This window comes from Physeter macrocephalus, chromosome 17, assembly GCF_002837175.3.
Source record: "Physeter macrocephalus isolate SW-GA chromosome 17, ASM283717v5, whole genome shotgun sequence".
In the NCBI taxonomy this organism is placed as follows: domain Eukaryota; kingdom Metazoa; phylum Chordata; class Mammalia; order Artiodactyla; family Physeteridae; genus Physeter; species Physeter macrocephalus.
In genome coordinates, this window is record NC_041230.1 from 41,526,852 (window position 1) to 41,538,302 (window position 11,451).

Here is an 11,451-nt window from a genome sequence, read left to right on the forward strand (position 1 = left end):
TGTGTATGCCACATGTTCCTCACTAGGCGTTCCTTACTTTAAAATTAGATTTTCAAAACCTCTCTGGCCTCTTTTTTCTTATCTAAGGAACTTGAAGGTGAGTTTGTGACCGAGGTCACAGCCTGTTAGTAGTAAAGGCAGTAACTGGAACCTCAATCTTCTTCCTGTTTTGTTGCATCCTGAGCCCAAGTCTGTAAATGGATCACATACCCAGCTTACATCTCTCCGCAGGGCGGGTAGACACCTTCTCCTAGGCCTTCAACCCAGGGCCAAGATTAGAAGCCTTCCCAGGCCAGCAGCTGGAAGCCCTCTCTTCACTCCAGAGCTGTGAAAGTCAGTTTCTACCTGCACTCCCAGTAAAGGCGGTTAGAGGTAAAAAGAATGCAAGTAGAGGTGGAAGCTGTTGCTGGCTGGCAAAGGCTGGTTTCCAAACCTATCCATAAAATTGGCTTAAATTTAACTTATATTGATTTATAACAGACAGAAATTCAAATCCCAGGAACAGAGTGAGAAACAGAGTGGAACTAACAGTGGCGTGAGCCAGGCACCGAGGAGCTCACGCTGAGCCCTGGCCCAGTATCCAGGTGCTTCAGAGCCCTAAGCCTGTTGGGGTCTCAGCCCCAACACAGGACCTCCCACCCAGCACACCTGGCAGAAGCCCAGCCCTAGGGAGTCACTAGATAAGGACCAGGGGTGCCCAAGACGTCGCCTCAGCAGACTGTTGAGGCCGCTTAGCAACAGAAAAGACTAGTGATTCTAGTGTAAGGATCATCTTTTACGTGAGAACCGATAAGCAACATTTTACACTATTTTCCATGAATACACAACACATAATGGTAGAAACTTCGGCCATTCTGAGCAATGCAGCAGCCAACCCGCCCACGGGAAAGGACAGGGGGTGCGCGGCTGCTCACCTTCCTCCCACTTCCCAGCCACCGTGGCCAGCCTTGCCCCAGCCCTGCCAGGTGCTGGTGCCCCAGGCCAGTCTCCTTCCCCGTCAGCTGAGTCCCACCGCATCAACCCCTCCTCTAAGAGGCACTGCCTGGAGAACAGAAATAAGGGCGCGCTAAGGTTCCAGAAGGATCCATCCAAGGAAAGTCAGCGTTCTGCCTGTTCTCTAATGTGTGATTTATGGCAGTCAGGGGAAAAGAAGAGTCAGAAATACAATAACATTTTACAAACAATAAATTTATTTCCAAATCCTGAATTATAACCAAATTATAATCCCCTCTAGGTCTATTGTGCTGTTTTACACAAGAATTTTAAAAAACATAGTCACAGCCGTGTCATTTATACACCAAGTGTCCCGGGGACAGTTTATTTGAACACGGTGGGTCCGGCCACCTCTCGTGGTCCTGGCAGCTGCTCTGCGGCCCCGCGCCTGCACCGAGAAACTCCCACCTCCTCCATGGCAGAGCCTGGCCTCAACAGGTGCCCCCAGGGCCACGATGTACACAAATGAAAGCACAAAGATGAAACGGTTTTGTCTGCAGGCCTGGGCGCTCCAGCCACGGGGCTCAGGACTCAACACCTGGTCCCCTTCCTCTCCAGGGACAGCCTCAGCTCAGAGCCCAAAGCGGGCTGGTGTGCGGCGAGGGGTCATGGGCTCCCCTTGCTCTTTCCGACCTGGGGTGTAGATCTTTGTAGACCTGGAGACACAGAAGGGGGGTTAGGAATAGCACTGCTGCTTACTCCGGCCAAGACACACAGGAGGATGAGGAGCCTGAGGTCTTGCTGTCTCTGTGTGTGAGCAGGCTTTGGGGCTGCAGGGTCTTCTCCCCTAGCACACTTCCACCCCCCTTGCCTTCCCTGTTTGTGATCGGGAGCACAATGAGATAGCACCTCTTTCTGATATCCACTGAGGCAGGTTATGAGATTTTGTAACAGTTCCCTTCCTATCCCCTAGGCGAGCTGTGAAGGCAGTCTTCCCTCCACCTCACCAGGCCGCCACTCCAGCTGTGGCTGGGCTCTGTCCCCAGTTCCTGGAGGTATCTCTAGACCCTTGGAATTTCCCAAGGGACTGGAGTGTCTCTGTTATTCACGGTGGACCACATCTGATAGTTTATGCAAATGAGACGACTCAGGAGGGTGGCTGCCCTGCCAGAAAAACCAACCTGTGATTAGAGGGCTGTGCTTTGAGCCTCGTGCTATTAGCCCAGCCTCTGGGGAGGGAAAAGGGGCTGGAGACTAAGTCAACACATGGGTCCTGCCCAATAAAACTCTGGGCACCAAAGCTCGGGTGAGCTTCCCTGGAGACAATACTCTGTGTAACGTGCCAGGAGGGTAACATGACCCCAAGGACAATGAAAGACTTCACATCTAAGACCCTCTCAGACCTCACTATATACATCTCTCCCTTTGGCTGGTTCTGTGTCCTTTTGCTATAATAAAACCAGTATGTATAGTACTTTCCTGAGTTCTGCGAGGTGTTCTAGCAAATTATCAAACCTGAGGGAGTCCATGGGGATCCCCAAATTTGTAACAAGTTGGTGAGAAAGGAGGGTGACCCTGGCTACCCCCCAACTTGCAGGTGGTGACTGAGGCGAGGGCAGTCTTGCAGGGACTGTGCCCTTCACCTGTGCGGTCTAACTCCAGGCACCAGGGCAGACGCAGGTGCCCAAGGCTCTCCCCGCCTTGCCTCTCCACTGTGGTGTCCAAGCCCTAGCCTGCTGGTAAAGCTGTGAGACCTACTCTGCCGCTCCAGCCCACCTTGGGCCCCATCACAACATAATAAACAACGACCAGGAGTTGCAGCTGTATCACCACCCCTTGAAAATATGTCTGAAACCCCTCCCGTCTCCACGTGACCACAGTCAACTTGTCACCAATTCACCTCTGCACAATTATCTTCTCTTAAATTGCGACCCTGCCTCAGGGCCTGGTCAGTCCAGCTGGTGGGCTCCGTCAGGACAAGAGTCCCGAGAGCACAGCTCACCTGACACTACCCAGGGGGCTGCGCTTTTCCTGCTCCTGCCGCCGGGCCCGCAGCTGCTCCTCGGCCAGTGCCATCTCCTCCTCCATGGCAGAGGCTTCCTCTTTGGCCCGTCGGCGGTTCTCCTAGAGAAGGGAGAGGTACTGGGGTCACTGGGGATTGGTGGGTGAGGAGGGCCGGCCTGCACCCATCTCCCTGCTGCAAGCCAGGTGCTGGGTAGACCTTGCCAGCTCCCAAAGGCAGGGACACACAGCTCCCTGCCCCAGCACTGAGGCCTGCTTTTCTCACTGATCCAAGACAGACATTGGATGATTGAGTCCTCACCCTGTCATGCCTCAGCCCTCCACTCAATTTGCTAAGTGCTTACATGCTCTAACCAAGTTCATAACCATGCCAGGAAGTACAGGAAATAGAGAAGACGTGACATCTGGCTGGAGAGGACGGACATAGGAAGATGTGTGCGGGCCCGGTGTGGGGAGGACTATGCTGAGAAGGGGAGAAGCTAAAGTCCACAACATTCTGCAGCCCTAAATCCAGGCGGAAGCCACCAATGGACACTAGGACTGCCAGGAGACCGAGAAGCAGGTAGAGAATTTATAACGGAGGGATCAGGTGGCACCACTGAGCAATCTTAGTGTCTTCGAAAGTGGCACCACCAGACCTTATGTGCCTCCTGACTGGATCTAAAAGGAGGTTCACAGCACCACATGCATTTATGCATCCTTACCCAAAACAGCTGAATCTGAATCTAACCAAGGCTTTAGATTAATGACTAGCTTACAGAAAGTACATGGGATAGAGGCAAAAGTTAAGTACCTTGAGGAAGCAATCAGCTCAAAACAGAACGTGGAACAGTCTACAAGATGACCAACCTGTTTTCTCCAATAAGTCAATGCCATAAAAAATGAGTGGGGGCAGAGCTTGTTCCAGAATAAAAGACTTAAAATATATAATGACAAATTTCAACGCCTGGATCCGAATTCAAGCAAATCAATTATCAAAAATTATCTTTGGAATAAAAAAGGAAATATGAATAAGAACTGGAGACTTTAGCAACATTAAGGATTAATTCTATTGAGTAAGATTTGCATGGAGGTTATGTTTTAATCTTTGAAAGTCCTTTTAGAGACACATATTCAAGTGTTTATGGGTGAAAAAATACAATGTCTGAGGTATGCTTTAAAATATTCCAGGAAAAAACTCAATATGTGTGGAGCGGGGTGGGAATAAGAGAAACAAGGCTGGGCAGAATGTTGATACTTAGGGAAGCTAAGTGACGAACTCGTGGCTCATGATACTGTTTTTGTGCACTTTTATGAATATTTGGACTTTTCAATAATAAGTTGTTGTTTTTTTAAGGCTCAGCAGACCAAGCAAATGGAGTGGGTGGGGGGAGATCAGGCAGACTAACCTGCCTGGATCACAACTTTTATGTTTGACAGAGAAGTGAAGGGAAGCCAGATGATGATGTGTCTTTAATACCAGGCTGAGGGGAAAGCGGATCCCAGAGACAAACAGATCCTCCATAGAAAAGCACAGGATCCTTACCTGCCGAGACTTTCCTGCCTGTTTCACGCTGTAGAACATGGGGCCCAGCTCTGCCAGCCACTCTCCGTCCACAGCAGTCACACACTGCATGTACTCCTGCAGGCAGAAGGGCCACAAAGCGGTGGTCACAGAAGGACCAGTGCTTTGAGCTGTCCCTCCCAGAGCAGCTCCACAATTAGCAGCTACGTGGGAAGGGGCCTACCCCTAGCCCTGTGAGGCTGAAAAAGGCAGGAAAAGCCGCAGACACTGGGATTCTAATCACTTCTCCCATCCAAATTCCTCCATGCTTGAGAAAAAGGCCCCTACTGTCCAACAGAAAAGGCCCAGCCCCTCAGAGAGCCCTTCTAACAACACCAAAAGGGCTTGCCTGTCCCAGGCAGCAAGTAGGAAACAATCCTGCTGGCACAGCCGAGGCCACTGGAATCTAGAGGTTAACTGTGTATCTATATAAACTTCCCCAAACCCCCAACTGAAAACCAACCTCAATTTCCCTCCAGGCAACGCATGTGGCCTTAAGCCTCCCAAGCTCAAAACCCATCCCAGAAGGCGGCAAAGGGTTATTACAAAGGCCTGGCCCAGCCAAGTGGGCCTACAGTCATGCAAGCTGCCTTGGAAAAGACTCACCTTGGTGGTCATGACCAACTCGTGATACACAATGTAGTCTGGGGTGTAGCCCATTCCAAAGAGGGAGCTGGTGGGGTGCAGGTGGCAGGGCATGCCTGTCCGGATATTCACATACTCCCCGATTCCCTAGGGAAGAGATGCAACAGGTGGCTACAGAGCGAAACACTGCACATCTGGGCAGCTACCCCGTCCAATACTGTCTTGACACAGGCTTTTGGGGGAAGCCCAGATCTGCAGGACTGTACAATGAGACAGGAGACCTCTGCCCTCGAAAGAAGTATCAGGCCCAGAGGGGCCATAGCTCCACTGGGCTCACCTTGAGCTTGGCTGCCTGGTGGAAATAGGCAGCACAGATACACTTCCTGACAACGTCCCAGTCAGTGCCACACGAGGCCAGGCTCATCCGCTGCTGCACCATGATATCCTTGAGCTGAGCCCGCACCTCCCGGACCTAGAGCAGGACACAGGTAGACAGGATGGAGCCCTCCTTCCCCGCGTCCCAGCCCTCCTCCCAACATGCTGCTTATCTCGGCCACTGCCCCCACCTTCCGCATGGCCTTGGCATGGATGAAATGATCGTTACACCAGATGGTAGAGTAATTGTTGTTCTTCCACTGCAGGTAGACATTCAGGTAGGTCAGATGGTCACTCTCAGGGACTGCGAACTTCTCCCGGATTTGATCGCTCTCCTCCTCTCGGCCCTAGGAAGGAAAAAGGGAAGTCCAGGTCCGATGAGAAGAGCTATCTCACACTATCATCTACCCTCACCACAACTAAAAACACATCAACGTAGTGCCCTGACAATATAGGAAAAATAAATTAGTTTACAACAAAATATTTATTCTAAAGTGTGAGGGCTCAGGCACAGCCATCCTAGAGAAGACGGCAAAACACTCCCTGAGAACCATGGATCTAGCCCATCCGTCCCCCTACCCCAACCTGCTTAACATAAAACAGCAAAACCACTCTTTGGAAACTGATTCCTGCCCCTCCCTCCACTCCGTCTTAACAACACAGAGAGAAACTACTCCCCTCTCTCAACCTTCCTTGAGCCCATAAGCTCCCGAGACCGCTGGGAGGAGAGGAGCCGGACAGCATCTCCCACCTTGGGCCTGTAGAAGATGGCTGGGACCGAGAGCATGGAGACGACGAGCAGGATCTCGGAGCTGCAGCCCATGTCACAGGACACGATGAGCATCTTGGACAGGGCCGGGTCCAGCGGGAACTCCACCATCAGCCGCCCGGTCGAGGTCAGACCGCCTGGGAGAGGGGAGCAAATCCGCACGGTCAGTGGACACGGTGCCGGAAGAGGGAGAAGCCAGGCTCCGGAGCCCACGGGGCCCTGCCCGGCTCCCGGGGCCACAGCACCTGTGTTGTCCAGGGCCCCGAGGATCCAGAGCTGATACATGGAGTTGAGCATGTTGTCCTCCGGGGGCGGGTCCATGAAGTGGAACTGCAGCAGGTCCTGCACCCCCAGGGACTTGAGCAGCAGCACCACGTTGGCCAGGTTGGTCCGCTGGATCTCGGGCACCGTGGTGGTCAAGAGCTCATTCTTGTAGGCGCTCTGGGTGTAGAGCCTGCGGGGGAGAAGACGCAGTCCAGCCGCACTTCCCACCGTGCTGCCCGGCCGAGCCCCTCAAATATGCCCGGCTGTCTACACAGGGACCAACACTGGGCTTGTGCACCCAGAAGAGCCAGTGCAGATGAAAGCCACGGGTAAGGAGGAGAAGTCCTCATTTCTTCTCCCCACCTCCCCCTTTCCCTTACAATCACAAATCGCCACCTACTCAAAACTCAGTCCTGCCAATTCATCATTCTGCTGGAGTCTCCTATGTACTTGTTTCATTTCTGGAACCAATGAGCCTGGGACTAGAATTATGGCTGGGATTTTTTTTCTTTATATTTTTCTAGATTTTCTGAATTTCTATAGTGAATACATTATTTTTACAAATCGGAACGAAAAAGAGAGAGAGAGTAATTGGAGGAGGAAAAAAAGAACCGGTGCTGTAATTTGTTCACGTTTATCTTCTGCGAGGAGGCACACTGTAATCACTGGTCATCCGCCACAGATGCCTTCAACACAGGTCTTCCTAAAACCCAAGGCTGCTCAGACTTCAGGGCCGCCTGCGAAGGCAGCTTCTTCCACTCAGCGGCATGTGATGAGAGAACCAACAAGTGGCAGCCCCACCGTTGGTTCCCAGCCTCAGGGATCACCTCTCTGCAGGATCACAGTCCAAGCCTTCCCACCCCAGCTGGGGCTCCACCCCAGAAAGCAGGCTAGCACAGGGCTCCTACCTGAAACACTGACCTGGGCCCGTCCTGCCAGCTCGCCCCGACCTCTGATTGGCGTTGGCCTGGCTGATGGGGTAGATCTGCAGAGCATCCATGCCAATCCTCGGGTTGAAGACCTAGGAAGGGACAGCAAAGACCTGACTAAGGACAGAGTGAGGGGAAAAAGGGAGGCGGGCTTGAGACAGAAACAAACCCCGGCTGCTACACATTACAGAATGAAGTGTCTTAGCGATGTAAGCAGGCATCTTTCGGAACCAGGAACCTCAAGAAATCTCCCCTCAACACCAGCTCCGCGATCTCTATCGAGTCATGTAAATCATCTACCTCGAGTTATCACAAGGATGGACTGAATCAAGCACATGGCAAAACCAGCACTCAATAAACACCACCACCACCACCACCACTTCCACGAGCAATCGCCGTTTGAGGGCCAAGGACCCGGGGCCTGCCTTCCCACCCCCTTGGCTGAGTTAGCTTCGGGTGAAGGCCCAGGGCCCCGGTGCCTGTGTCTCCTCTTACCTTTAATTTACAATAACCAGAATCGATAACAAACATGATGCCATCGACAGTCAGAGAGGTCTCAGCAATGTTGGTGGCGACAATACACTTCCGAACGCCATCCGGAGCCTGGAGCCGGACAGGACACTCATGGAGGGAAGGCTGTAGGCCTTCAGGTAGGAAAAACCCCACAAGGAGAAAAGTACACCGCACCCATGCCAGAAGAGTAACACCCGCCCTCTTGCCCTCCTTTGGGGGAGTCTGGGGGAATCCCAAGGTGGGGACCCATCTCACCTTCTGGAAGATTTTGGCCTGGAGGTCAGAAGGCAGCTGGGAATAGATGGGCAGCACAGCCAAGGCGGGCGCGTTCTCCAGTTCTTCCAGATGCTCCACAATCTGGTCTGAGGTCACCTGAGGGCACGGAGAGGAGCTGTGAGACACCAGATCCCCCAATTCTCACACGAAGGACACACCTGTTCATCCCAGTCATGACCGAGGCACGTACCTCGATGTCCTCTTGGCCGGGCATGAAGATAAGGATGTCCCCGGGGGCCCCCGACAGATGCACCTGCAGAGACTGCTTCACTGCGGCCTCCACATAATCCTCCTGGGGGGTCTGCAAACCAGTGAGGGACACCGTCAGAGGGAATGCAGGCCAAGCCCCCACTGGGAACCGGCGACCCAGTTCCTGGTCAGGGGCTAGACCCGATGAACTCGCAGGGCTGCCGCACCCGCAGACGGGGCTGATGGCCCTCCCTGAGCCCTGCACGTCCACTCCAAAGAAACAATCAAGTGAAACCTCCCCAGAGCACAGTCCTTCGCCTTCAAGCCCTAGAGCTGCAGGCTCCCAGGGTCCCCACAAAACCTCTCCCAACTCAGTATGCCACTCCACATCCCCCAACCAGCTCCTCATCAAAGGTCAGGTCAGTTCCAAAACAGGGCCTCAGTACCTTGCTGAAGAGGATGTCAACAGGAAAGGTACGACCAGGGATGTGGAAGATGGGGACATTCCCAAAAAAGGAAGCAAATTTCTCTGCATCCATGGTGGCCGATGTGACAATGAGCTTCAGGTCTGAGCGCCGAGCCACCACCTAAGAGAAGAAGTCAGTCAGAGGCTTCCCCACGGTTTTGGGACGCTTGGCTTCTGCCCTCCAGTCTCATCAGCATCACTACCAAATGACACAGAAGTCCAAGCTGACGGGTGGCTCATTAGATTCATAACAATCCTGAACTGAATCCGTGGAGCCGCAGCCAAGAGAACCGAGAGTCACTCAGCTGAGCAAGAACAGAGGAAACCACCACCAGGTCTGAACCCCGCAGCCAAGGGCCTCAGGGGCAACTCAGCCTGTCAAAGACCCCCTCAGCTTCCCCAGGCCAGACCCCAGCCCGCCTGGAGCGCCTTGTCGCTAACGCCTGGCAGGGCGGTGGTCCAAGCCCCACAGGCACAGAGGCGGGCCCCGCAGCCCTCACCTCCCGGAGCAGCCCAAAGAGCACGTCGGTGTTGAGGGAGCGCTCATGGGCCTCATCCATGATGATGGCGCTGTAGTGATCCAGGTCCGCTTCCCGGAGGGACTCTCGCAGCAGGATTCCATCAGTCATGTACTTGATCAAGGTGCTTTCTGAAGTGCAGTCTTCGAAACGGATGGCATAACCCACCTGGAGGCCAGAGAGACCGCTCAGAAGCTCTGGGCGCCCAGTCGCCACTGCACACCCCGAGCTGGGTCCAGGCCTCAGCAGATCAGCCCAAATGACAGAAGCTACCGGGCAAGAACTACACAGCTCAGCCCTTGCACCCACTCACCTCCTCACCAAGGTTGCCCCCCATCTCTTCACTGACTCTCTTGGCCACCGACATGGCAGCCACACGGCGGGGCTGGGTGCACCCGATCATCCCATAGTCCGTGTAACCGTCTTCGTGCAGGTACTGGGTCAGCTGAGTGGTCTTACCACTCCCTGTCTCCCCAACCACGATCACAATGCTATTATCTCTGCAAGGAAGAGAAGATAAAGGGTGAATCAGCCCGAGTGGAAGGCCACCTCCTACCCCCACCTGTAGCTATCCAAGGAGCGTGCCGGCGCAGGGAGGAGGATTTCCCTGGGAAAACGGTCTCATACCGAAACGCACTCTTAAAAAGTCTGGAAGACAGTACGGTTTAAACAAATGAACTAAAACAAAACGATACCATCTTGCTTACTTCAAGCAGGATAGCCCAGGGCACCCAGGTGAGGGGGAAAAATCCTTTCCCTTCTCCATCAGATGTCACACCCAAAAGAAAAAGAGCTACAGAGTACACACAGGAGAAAATGGGACACCTGATTCAATAGTGGAATCCCGACCCGGGGCGGATGCAGTTACCTGATAATCGTGAGCAGTTCCTGCTGCACAGCAAAGATGGGCAGGTACTGCCTCTGCTCCAGAATAGACTTCTTCTTTGCGAATTCACTGCTGGCTTCGCTCTTCTTCTTCATGTGGTCTGCAAACTTCTGCTCTGTCCTGAGAACACACAGCAGCCTAAGCGCCCTGCACGGTTTCCCACATCTTCTTTCCTGACTGGGTTACTGCCCTGCTTCCTACACCCAAAAGTGAGCACTGCTTCAAATATGCAGTAAATCTTTGAGACGCTAGAGCTGCCAGGTGCTGCTCATCTCCTCTGTCCTAAGGGACCAGACTGCTGTCTGAGAATCCATCATCCAAAACCTACTCAACACCCCCAGGACAGACAACTGCAGAGGGCTCAGAGGAGCTACAGATTAGCGAGTGGCAAATCCTCTGCCCTGAAAGAGTTCAGCCAGAAGAGGAGCTGAAATCCACAGGTCATTACCTTATGTGGAACAACCTTGGGCAATTTCAGCAGCACACTTAACAGGCTGAAAGGAGGAGTTGTGGTTACAGTCATGACCAAGGTCAGACTCCCTCCCACCTCTTGGTGCAACAGCACAGTCCATAAGGCTTTATTTTTAAAGAACTGTGAGAACAATCCCACTTGATGTTTACCTACAGCTTCCACTGAAAGCGCTCAAGTATCCAACACATGTACATCCCCAGGCTGCAGAGCGAAAAAGGTACCAGTCCTACCTTACCTACATTAGTCTACAGTCTCCACCCATCCCTTCCCCAAGAGACTTTTCCTCCATCAGACTGAACCCACGCTCTGTCAAGCTTCCTGTTTCTAACATCCCAGTCACTCGCGGTCAGCTAACAATTAACACCTATGGGATTAAATTAACTAGAAACTAACAAGGGCTGATCAATAGCACCAACTTCTCACTTCTCACAGGGTTATAGAGAATTATTAACTCAGATGACAGTTTTGTAGGATTTCAGAGTGTTCAATGAGATTCAGAAGGAACATATGAGTTCAGCCACCTACACAATGAGGAAAGCCCAATAAGCAGTTATCCAACATCTGCTTAAATACCTCTATGAATGGGGAGGTCACTACCTGAGAAGACAACCCTTTCTATTTTCAAACCTCTGTTAAAAATAGTTCTTCCTGGGCTTCCCTGGTGGCGCAGTGGTTGAGAGTCCGCCTGCCGATGCAGGGGACACGGGTTCG

The 11,451-nt window shown here is 52.8% G+C and overlaps 1 protein-coding gene across 1 annotated transcript in view; it reads right to left on the reverse strand.

Annotated features, from left to right (window-relative positions):
- Positions 1 to 1,207: 1,207 nt before the first annotated feature.
- DHX38 (DEAH-box helicase 38) overlaps positions 1,208 to 11,451 on the reverse strand; it is an 18,262-nt gene continuing 8,018 nt past the window's right edge. Inside the window, exons 12-27 of the mRNA XM_007113530.4 lie at positions 10,251 to 10,388; positions 9,696 to 9,882; positions 9,365 to 9,550; positions 8,845 to 8,985; positions 8,400 to 8,510; positions 8,189 to 8,305; positions 7,916 to 8,023; positions 7,400 to 7,512; positions 6,473 to 6,681; positions 6,210 to 6,364; positions 5,650 to 5,805; positions 5,421 to 5,555; positions 5,105 to 5,230; positions 4,481 to 4,576; positions 2,936 to 3,057; positions 1,208 to 1,649 (exon numbers count right to left, since the gene is read on the reverse strand). Of these exons, the coding sequence (XP_007113592.1) occupies positions 1,565 to 1,649; positions 2,936 to 3,057; positions 4,481 to 4,576; positions 5,105 to 5,230; positions 5,421 to 5,555; positions 5,650 to 5,805; positions 6,210 to 6,364; positions 6,473 to 6,681; positions 7,400 to 7,512; positions 7,916 to 8,023; positions 8,189 to 8,305; positions 8,400 to 8,510; positions 8,845 to 8,985; positions 9,365 to 9,550; positions 9,696 to 9,882; positions 10,251 to 10,388 (2,185 nt within the window). The 3' untranslated portion in view covers positions 1,208 to 1,564. The remainder of the gene's footprint in view (positions 1,650 to 2,935; positions 3,058 to 4,480; positions 4,577 to 5,104; positions 5,231 to 5,420; positions 5,556 to 5,649; positions 5,806 to 6,209; positions 6,365 to 6,472; positions 6,682 to 7,399; positions 7,513 to 7,915; positions 8,024 to 8,188; positions 8,306 to 8,399; positions 8,511 to 8,844; positions 8,986 to 9,364; positions 9,551 to 9,695; positions 9,883 to 10,250; positions 10,389 to 11,451) is intronic.